This window comes from Triturus cristatus, chromosome 12 (genome assembly GCF_964204655.1).
Source record: "Triturus cristatus chromosome 12, aTriCri1.1, whole genome shotgun sequence".
In the NCBI taxonomy this organism is placed as follows: domain Eukaryota; kingdom Metazoa; phylum Chordata; class Amphibia; order Caudata; family Salamandridae; genus Triturus; species Triturus cristatus.
In genome coordinates this window covers 778,242,249-778,253,100 of record NC_140595.1, presented here as the reverse complement: position 1 = coordinate 778,253,100, position 10,852 = coordinate 778,242,249, and the positions used below count along the sequence as shown (strand labels likewise).

The window sequence follows — 10,852 nt, the reverse complement described above, 5'->3', positions numbered from 1 at the left end:
AGACGTTGGGGGGCGGACCTGATGTCATTCAAGGAGCTGGCCGCATAAATGGACAACGTGGAACCCTTCTGGGAATGGGCTGCATGTTTTGACTAGCTCGCATCTGGAAACATTCCAGGAAACAGGTTTGCGGAACCAAGTTTCTCTATGTTTCTTGAATTCGTTTTTCCTCCACAGTCACACACAAACATTGTCCACAGCCTTTGCAAAGATTCCAAACACACCTCCAAGCCCTGCAATTTGTCGACTGACAGACAAACAGCGCTCTGAGCATCTCGGCCTTTTGGATGAGGATCCCGGAACTTGCGCGCGCCCACAGGGACTTTCCCCTCCGGAGGAAGGAACAGCGCTCACCCTTTCATGACATAAGTAGCTATAAATTCATTTGCAGGCTCGCGCTCCGTGCTCAGGGCAGTTCCTTGCGCTCGTGGCGGCCGCGGCACGGCCCAACTTCCGGCGAGTGTCTCACCCCGCTGACCCGTGCGTACAGGCTCCGCGCGCCTCCACTTTTTGGCGCCAACCTCCTGCGCGAGCCGGCCGAGCACCTGCTGCTGGGACTGGGGCGTGGAGGAGGGAATCTGGATGTACCCCAGTCCAAGCCATTCTTCAGTGTATTTTGGCAGCCGGCCCTGGGAGTTAGCGCGTCATATCTTTAATCATCTTTGTTTCTAAGTCGGAAAAGATTATCTTTCTCTCATCCCGGTGTCTTTATATGCTGCAGGGTTTGATGCTTAGTTCTCCTTTTACTTTGCATAATATTTCCATGATAAAAAAAAAATACAAATCTGGGACACGTCACGTTTTTTTGGCTGGAGTTGTGCATTCCCAGCCTCGGAAGAGCCGGATCCTCTCATAGAGAAATAGAAAGCCCTTCTGACTTCCTCTTTCCCTCTCTTTCTCTCTTGTATTTTTGCACTGTGGTCTTATCCGTTGTCGGAGATCCTGGTTACAGAAGCCTGGCGCCAAGAGTAGGAAATGGGTGCAGCGCGCCAGAGGCACGCGGCTGCGGGCTACACCACAGCTGGCCCATGGTTGGTCACGGGGACCCTGATCTTAGCCCTGGCCTGCTTCCTGGGCTTGGTAGCCCAGAGCTTTCAGCTGGCTGGGCTGCAAGAGGAGCTGGAACGGCTCAGGAGGGAGATGGTCACGATGACGCCGGCCGCCCACGATGACCACGACACCAGCAGGATATTTGCCAAGGTAAGTTGGGTGCTTCGAGGATCACCAAGATTGCTCCATGTACGTAGAACACCATGTGCTTGGTTCTACTCGTTCTGTTTAGAAATTATTGTTGTCACTTGCATTGGTCTACTTGGGTCAATTGAAGCAAAAACTTTAACTCCCAGAATGCACTGATTTGTTGAATGAAAGCCCAGGACTGGCGATGTGGTATCTTCTGGAAGCCCAAGGGATATCTCCTAATAAGAGGCTGAGTGCCATGATTTATATCGCACACACCATGGAGCAAAGTGTTTCGTGGCAGCTTGACCCTGTTGTAAATTGTGCACGCACTAGTAATGAAGCATTGGCACAATGCCACGGGGCAACTGCAATGTCCAGCTGCTGAGCATAGGAACGTGCGATGTATAAAAGGCATGGGCGTAGCAGAGAGGTAGAATCAAAAGTCGAAGACTTGGCGTGCAGCACAAATACTACAGATAGTTCTTGGTGTTGCAACAGGCGGGGAAATAAGGCAGATGCGATGGCATATCTTGGTGCGTTCCCTTAACCACCAGGCACCGTGTGATGCAGGAGCGCACTCTCTTTACAGTGACTGTCTGTTTTAATCTTAGATCTGCTATTTTTTTTTAATGTTTCTCTGTGTTAATAGTATCTTAGAGTGTTCTGAAACTTAGCTGAGGCGATATGTTGGCGCTGTATGAAACTCCAGAAGAAACGGGTGGGATTAAAACACAGTCCTAAAGCCTGATCTGTACTGGGAGTGAGTCTCGGTCTAGGACCATGACAGATCTACCACCCGTGGGATATAGATTTATATCCTGGGAAATTGAACATTGTGCACTAGTTGGCTTGGAGAAGAGAGAGAGCTTGGAACTGGTGGTGAGTGTGAAGAGACTGTTCCTGGATATAAGCGCCAAGAAACCGCAGGTGTACGAGCGCTTTACAAGTATTTTAAAACTCAAACTCAAGTGTTGGCACTTAAACATAAATACCACAGAAGATATATGGGATACATAAGTTCTGTGACCAAGCAGAGGAATAAAGCCAAAGGTGAGTTAAATTCACAAAACTCCAGTGTGACTTGCAGTATCCTTTTAATGTAGAAAAGGGGGCATTTTATTCCTTATAATACATGATGGCAAAATGAAGCATGCATGTAGAAGATGTACTAAAACACAGGGACCTGATGCTTGGAATTTGTTACACACAGATTGTAAGCATTTTGATAGAAGTCACAATCATATGTGTCTTTGGATGTAATGTAATGTATATTTAGTGACATACGGGTATATTTTTCTTCTCTAGTATTAGTTGAAATTATGCCCAATGAATTAAAGGAAGCAGCTGAACTGTAATAAATGCGTAGAGAAGTAGTGAAGTTATTTTCTTATTACAGGAGACAAAGGATGTCAGACTTAGGCTGTAATTAGAAAATTAGAGACAGCTTTTTATAAAGGGATAGCAGGCAACCGTGTATTATATATAGGACATTAAAATAACATAATTAACTCCTATGCGCAATTTCTTTATTACTGACTTGAGATTTTCCCCGATAACTGCAGACGAGCATATGAGTTTGTATTATAATGTTAATGTTTTCAGTGAGTACATTGTTATGTTATATATTGCTGTTTATGGTGGTAAATGCCCCCACTCATTTAAGTGCACTGGGACATTTAATGGTGAAATAAACTTGGTGATATACTGGTAACAAGTCCATATTTTCACAGAAAAGTAAATTGAATATGGGCTAAATACCGATACAATTAGCAAAAAAAAATATGTTTAAATAGACACGGAAGTTTTAAAATGATATTACAAACAGGGATTCATAATTAATGGCAAACATACTAATTGAATTACTTCTGAATCACAATGCCAGCTGTGTGGGTTTGTAGTTCGCAGTTTGCAGTAAACATAAACATTGGAGTGCTCCAGCTAGCATTTGGAAATACTGCTTATGAATTTAAGTCTGTCTGCTCCCCACACCCACATCTATATGTCTAGCAACACATGCACATTTTTTGCTGTATATCTGGACATACATTAAACGATAACACATATTGGCAAAGCCAGCAGGTCTGACTTTAATGTGCTGGTGCATGCAAATACAGGCATGTACAAACTTGCAGAGACTGTGCTGTGTCACTGTGTAACCTGCTTCTTGCCTCCACAAGCTTGAGGAATAAACAACAGAGCACAGTCGTAGCAGGCATAGAAAGGGTAGGTTGCACAGAGGCGAGGCACAAATAGCCTGTGTGCATTTTTGTATACCTGTGTTTACGTGAGTTAGCACATTAAATCCAGACCAGAATGACAGTTGTTCTCAAAGCACCCTAAATGTAAAGGGTATTCCTAAACATGGACACCCTGCGCGTCAAATAATTCAAGCTGTATCTCAAAAAGGGGGACCAACAAGGATGAAACCAGTTAGGATTGCTTGTGTTCCAGTTCAAAGTGCACACAGCTTAGCAGTTCAGGCTGAACCGTCCCGATTGGAGCTGCTTTGCAGTTGGTTGTTTCCTGTTGATGGTGGCACAGAGAGCACACAATCCATAAACTGAGATGCTGCCCGGAGTAATTACCAGTGGCTGAGATGAATTCAAGCATTCCATTTTTGTATTTCTCAGTGGTGGCAGCAGTGGTCTCTGCTGCTGCTCGTGTCTTGCTAGCAGCAGCAGCAGTTGTTTCCCCAGATGTGGTGGCAGATCCTGTCCCTACTAAAGAACATGCAGTTTGGACAGGTATTGTTGTCACTGTTGTGTCTGCAGTTGTGGTCAATGCTGTTGTAACTTGCCTTGTTGGCAGCTGTTTTTGTTATTGTTGTTCCTGAAATGGTGGCAGCTGTGATCACTACAAATGTCCCACCAGTGGTCGCTGCTCTTGTATTAGCTGTCGTGACACGTGTTGCTGCTGTTTTACATGCAGTGGTGGCAGATGTGGTTTCTACTGTGGCAGCCTTTTTTGCTGCAGATGTTCCTGTCATGGTGGCAGCTGTTTTTGCTACTGCATTCTTTGCTTAGGTTGCTTATGATTGGAACCTGTCATCACAGTTGTTGTACCTGCTGTGCTCGCTTCTATTTTTGCTGCTCATATTGCTCCCCTGGCGATGGCTGAAGTTGCAGCTACATGGTTCCTCCTGCAGTGATCCCTGCTGGTATTTCTGTTACGGTGACAGTCGCTGTTGATGGCTGTTAGTCCTTCTGCAGGTGGAGCTGTAGTCCCTGTTGTGGTCATTGCTGTAGTTGCAGCTGTGGTGGTCGCTGTTGTGGCAGCTGTCATCGTTGCTGCTGACCTTGCTGTGCTGGAGTTCTGTTCTCTTCTGTGATTATCACTCTGCTCACTTCTGTGGCCCCTGCTGCCTGCTCCTGCTGTCTGGCTTCTTCTGTGTTTGCAGCTGTTCTTGCTGCATTTGGGACAGTTGCTATTGCTGCAGTGTTTATGGCTTTAGTGGCAGCTCTTGTGGCTGTGTTGGTGACTTCTCTTGTTACTCATATGTTCCCTGCAGTATGGCAGTGTTTGCCACTACTGTGGTTCCTACGGTTGTTGCTGCTGTGCATGGTTTATTCCTGCTCTGATTACAACTGTGGTCATTGCTTGTTGTCCCTGCTTCACGAGAAGTTCTTAGTGTTGTTATTGCTGCTATGTTGGCAGCTGTGATCACTAATGGGTTCCCTGCTGTGGTCCTTGCTGTTGCAACAGCTTTTGGTGAAGCTGTTGTCCCTCCTGTGATGGCTGATATTGTTGCTGCTGCAACACGCGCTGTTTACAGTTGTGGTTTTTACTGTGGTCAATGCTGTTATGACAGCAGTTGTCTCTGCTGTGGTCCTATATGTGCTGGCAGCCGTTTTGCTACTGTGGCCCTGCTGTTTTTATCGCTTTTGTTGCTGCTGTTTTCCCTACTCTTGTGTCAGCTGTGGAGTTTGCTGTGCTTACATCTGTGGTCGCTGCTGCATTGTCCTTGTGGTGGAAGCTATGGTTGTTGCAGCCGTGATGGAAGCTGGTATCTGCTTCCCGTCTATATTTGCACTTGTTGTTGCAGCTGTTGTTGCTATGGCGGTGAGGGCTATCACTGGTGCAATGGTGGCTCCAGTTAGGGCTCCTGTTGCGGTGTGTTCTGCTTTTCTAGAAGCTGTAGTCCCTACTGTTGTTCCTGCTGGGGTTGCAGCTTGGGACTGGTCGGTATGGGGAGCTGTACTTATGGTGCTTGCAACTTTGATTGCTGTTATTGTCGCTCCTGTGGTGGCAGCTGTTGTCACTTCTGCTGTCCCTGCCATAGTGGCAGCTGTGGCCATTGCTAATGGCTGAGCTGTCATTCCTGCGGCCATCTCTGCTGTGGTTCCTGCTGTTCTTGTAGCTGTTGTTGCTACTGTGGGGATGAACCAAAACCCGCAGATATTTATATTTTTTGTTAACAACACGAGCAGCTGCACTACGCCAAAACTGCCTATAAATAGAGCTAAAAGAGTGTCTCTCTCCCTGGACAACCTCATCCGGTTCCTGACCAATCAATGTCAGTAACATTCCAAAGCCCTTCTCTGTGTACTCGTGTTTTTAACGTCTGGTGTTAGCCAAGACCTATTGAGTTTACTAAAATTACAGAAAGGGGCTTTCAGTCACCTCTCTACATCCGTTGGTCTGTTCTTGTGTCATTGTTGTGGAATTAAGTAGTTGTAGTCTGGAGTGAGGGTAGATATGGATACTGTATTGTGTGTGTGTGGGTGTGCGTTTGTGTGTGTGTTTGTGTGTGCGTGCGTGTGGGTGCATTTGTGTGTGGGGGTGTATGTGCGTGTGAGTGTGCATGTGTGCCTGTGTGTGTGGGGGGGGTTTGTGTATGTGTGTGGGTGTAGATGTGTGCTTGTGTCTGTGCGTTTGTGTGAGTGGGTGTATGTTTGTGTGCGTGTGTGTGTGCATGCATGTGGGTGCACACACGTGTGTGAGTGGGTGTATGTGTGTGGATGCGTGCTTGGCAGGAAAGGGCTGTAGTGTTATCTTTCTATGAAGTGCTAGAAAGGCTGGTGGCTCCAATCTGCTTTAAATGTCCATTTGCTGTGAATAGAACATCTTAGCATCTGATGAGGACAGAGATGGAAATGGGGCTTTAGCAGGCATGTTCTAGACAGGTAAGGTGATATCGTTGGCCCTGTCTTCTCCCTGTATATATTTGTGTACGCCACCTGCTACCATATGATGGCATATAGAGCTGGAGACTAGCAGGGCATAAAGGCTTGCTGCAGACAAGCACTGGACCGGCCAGATGGACCCGGTGTGCTGGCCGGCCACTGGGCAGCGAGGGAGAGGGAGATTTTCAAACAGGGGTGTCAGGTGCAGAAAGTGTCCGTGGGCAGTAGAGATTGGAATTTGTGAAAAGGATAGTGTGTATGTTTGTGTGAGAGAGAGTGTAAGAGTGTGTGTGTTCATGTGAACATGTCAGAGAGAAAGACTAAGATTGCATGTGTGTGTCTGAAAATTAATGAGCGAGTGAGAAAGAATGCTTCTGTGTGTGTGTGCAAGACTGTTGGTGTGTATCTGGGTGTATATGTAAAACACTGCGTAAATATGTGTTTGAAAGTGAATGAGTGAAAGTTTGAGAGATGTTTGTGGGCATGTGAGCAGATGTGTTTTGTGTCAGAGAGTATGTGAGTGAGTGTGAAAATGTGTGGAGATGTGTGACTGAGTGTGTGTGTAAGACTATTAGCATGCTTCCAAATGTATGTGTAAGACAGAGTTTGTAAGAGTGTGTTAATGTATGTGAAAGCAAATGTGACCGTAAGACTATGTGTGCAAGAGTGCATCTATAAGACTGTGTGTTAGCATGTGTAAGAGTGAGTGCAAATGTATGTGTGAGGGAGACTTTTTTTGTGCCTTTGTGCACATATCCTTAGCACCTGTGTTGGGACCAGAATGGTCGTCACAGTGATGATAAAGTCTGAGTGAGCCAAACATCCTCTGTTTGAGGATCGAGCACACAAAGGGCCCGGTCTTTATTCATGGAGATGTAGATGTGAAAGTATACTGCTATTGAGTGATGTGGATGTGAAAGTATACTGCAATTGAGTGACGTGGATGTGAAAGTACAATGCTATTGAGTGATGTGGATGTGAAAGTATACTGCTATTGAGTGATGTGGATGTGAAAGTATACTGCTTTTGAGTGATGTGATGTGAAATGATACTGTGGGCAAGGCAAGCGCTATCTAGCGTGTGCCGCCATTATGGCGGTCGCGCCAGACCCCGGCAGTGAACCGGAAGCACTTTAAGTGCTTCCGGTTCACACGAACGCCGGAAGTTTGGGGGAGACTGGTTTAGAACAGCCTCCTGCCTGGTGGTCCCACTTCCCCCACTTAAAAGGGGGCGGTGGGCGCAGGAACAGTCTCTTGTTCCTTGCGCCCCCACCAGGAACGCACCCGGGCCAGTGGCGGCCCGTAACTTGTTTTCCCCACCCACCATCCCCTAAGGCAGGCAGTTTGAAAGTGCATTACAGTAATAAGTGTTGTGCTTAATTTTTTGTTGCAGGTATCTGTGATATGTTCAAAGTGAATTGTGATGTGTTTGGCAATTTGGTAAGTGTGTGTTGTATGATGATTTTCTGTTACAGGTAATTTTAGTGGAATACGTTGGTTAATATGTAATGAAATATCAGTTCAATATCGTAGTAATATGTGAAGTTTATAGGTATATGTGGCAAGTAATTTTTGTCGTATTTTAGTAGTGTGTCTCTGGTCAGCAGTAAGATCATGATTGGTAAGCATAGTCTTCGGCCCTTAGCGACCAGCACCATGTAACTCCAGGGGCAGTGACAGCCGGGGGAGTCACTCTTTCCAGTAGGCCAGTGGCCACCCTCGCATGCGCATCAGGGGAAAGTTTGCAGAATTGCAGCCCCCGTTATGGAGTTTAAGGCTTAGGGCGTAGGGGAGGCCCGGGGGAAACTATCCGTCCGATAAGCTGTACCCCCTATGCAAGCTTACTCTGGTGGAGTAGTATTTATAGTTCTACCGGGATCTGGGACTGCCAGGGCCCCCGTTATGGAGATTAAGGCTTATGGCGTGGGGGGGGGGCCAAGGGAAAGTATCCGTCCGATAAGCTGTACACCCTACGCAAGCCTACTCCGGTAGAGTAGCATTTGTAGTTTACCAGGACCTGATCTGGGGCTGCCGTAGGCACTAGAGGGGACACGCAGAAAGTAAAGTATCTACATTTGTAGATTACGTTAGGAGTGGAATTTGTATTAGAGCAGGTTAAGGTTAGTCAAGTGACATGTATCTACCAATGTATCTGGACTTTCTGCGTAAAGTGTACGTAATAAAAAATTAATAATCAATGTTTTTAATATGTAATAAATACGGCCGGGGGGTCACCCCCCCTAATCCAAAACAGTGTGGTTTGAAATGCTTGTCCTGGGGGGGGAATACCCATCCATCCAAGGGCGGATTTGGGGGTTTCTTCTTTAAAAGGGGTGGTAGGCAAGTACCAGGCCATACTGTTGAGTGATGTGGATGTATTAGTATGCTGCTATCGAGTGGTGAGGATCTTGAGGGTCATGGAATGGTATGAATGTGGTGGGTGGTGTATGGTGGGATATTGAGTGGTTTATGCATGCCTAAACATACAGCATTTGCAGGTACAAATACGTCGCAACACATGAGAAAACGGAGAGCAGACAGAATTGCACAAGTGTTGCAGATTCCTGGTTAATGGGTGTTCCTTTGTGAATTCCAGAGCTGTTGAAAATGCCATCCTATACACGTCCTACTGGTTCTTGTGACTTGGGCCATTAGCTCAGGATCTTCGTGACTCCCATCAACGAAAAACCTCTCATCTGTACCTAAGAGTGTATACATACAATGCTATAAATACTAATAATACTAAATAACTGGCAGTGCTGACGTGTACACACACAAAGGGGGCAGAATTCCACCCTTGCATATGACCATGTTGTATGCATGGGTCGTGCCTTCTCCCAATGGGATTTTTACAAACGTACCTAATACTGAAAATCATTCTTGCAAGTGATGTGTTCAGGTAAAGTGAAATGAATAAAAGGACCTACGTCCTTTCCAATTCATTAGCACATAATGCAAAGGGGTTCATTTTGTCAGACAAGCCCTCTAATCCTAGCTCCCCCTCGTCCAAAGTGTGTGTTCCTAAGCAAATTACTTTCTTTCCCTGTGTCTCACTTCTTTTTATTTGTAAAAACTGGAAGTGATTAGCAGCAGGTCCGGAGGGATGAAAGTCCCATGACGCAGTGTCCACGTGACAACCTGCTCCTCATTTTATTATTCAGGCTGACGCGACATGTTTTCTGCGGCAGGAGACCAGAGTTGTGAGTCTTCTGGACAGTGATGCACTTGTTACTGGTGTGTTTCTTACCAGCAGGGTGCTAGGTCCTCTTGGGGCCAGTCCAAAGTGCCCCTCATCATTATAAAGTGCTTGAGTCCCGTCCCCACGACCTTACCACAACACTACTAACTGTTGGTGGCAGTTGGGTATAGGGGTAAGGTACGGTCCTTTAGCCTGTATACCAACGGGGAAACTGCTGTTGTCTCTCCCAGGTAAAGCCATGTATCATGTTATGACTGTGTTCTCTGTTTCCCCTTGATTGTATGTGGAATGTGAGTGAATATGCCTTGGGTAACACATGAGGTGAGGTACCCTTGTTGGGGTCCCCCTAATTTTGTGTATGTAGTACTTAATCTTGTATGGTGTGCCACAGGGCTAGTGGTAGCCACGGTTAGCTCTCTCTCCCCTTCCTGCACGTTCACCTTACCTGCTCCTTAGACCCCAGTGAATTCTTTCTGAAGCCCAGTACAATTTCTGACCAAGCTCATCTAATGGAGGAAGTAACTTTTGTTGCAATTTACTGCAATTGAATGACTCTCAGTGGATCAAGATGTAATCTTGTCAAAGAGCAACATTGACCTAGGATTGAGAGCATGGTCTGGGACACCCTACCCCTTCTCCTCACAGGAATACTTGGACTTCCTGCCCACTTCCTGGTTGTCCTGTGCTGAGAGCAGGAACAATCCACCTGAAATCCAGCAAAGGAAGATGAGTGTTTTACCTACTAATGGGTGGTGGCCCATGTACCAAACGAGCGCCAGGTTTGCGACGGCAGAAACCCTGCTGGCTCCACAGGTGGAAACCTTGGACCGGCCTATATGTTTCCCTCTTCTACCACCTTGAAAATCCTGGCGGTCCTGAACAGCAAACCAAGGACATATCCTCCCCCCACTTGCTGGAAGGAAGCTGCCAGAGCATCAGGGGCAGTTGTTATTAGTTTTCAGTAACAAACGCTTGTTTTGCAAGTTTGTTATTGGAAAAAAAAGGCTTTGCTGAGCGAGCTCCTTAAACATGGTGCCCACTACATAGCACTCCATTAAAGCACTCGTGTTTCCTTGATTTCTCCCTCATGTGCTGCTTCTCTATTCAACCTCCCTCTTTTCTCTGTTTCAACCCCCCCCCAGAGCTGTTCTGTTGCTTCCTGATTTTTAAAAATATTTAAGACCCCAAGCCCCACTCCTCCATCCCCTGTCTGTTTAACTGCTTAGTGGCATTCATTTCCCACTCCTTTGACTTCCTCCCCTCCCCCCCGCTCCTCTGCCGCTCCCACTCCCCCCCGTCATCTTTTTAAACATATTCTATTAATTGTTTAGGTTTCGACTAGACAGCAC

The 10,852-nt window shown here is 46.4% G+C and overlaps 1 protein-coding gene across 2 annotated transcripts in view; it reads left to right on the top strand.

Moving 5' to 3' along the window:
- Nucleotides 1-355: 355 nt before the first annotated feature.
- Nucleotides 356-10,852, top strand: part of TNFSF13 (TNF superfamily member 13) — a 166,026-nt gene continuing 155,529 nt past the window's right edge. Inside the window, exon 1 of one of the 2 annotated variants that reach the window (XM_085637825.1) lies at nt 356-1,200. In XM_085637825.1, the coding sequence (XP_085493951.1) occupies nt 976-1,200 (225 nt within the window). In that variant the 5' untranslated portion in view covers nt 356-975. The remainder of the gene's footprint in view (nt 1,201-10,852) is intronic. The other variant, XM_085637826.1, reaches the window with a different exon arrangement.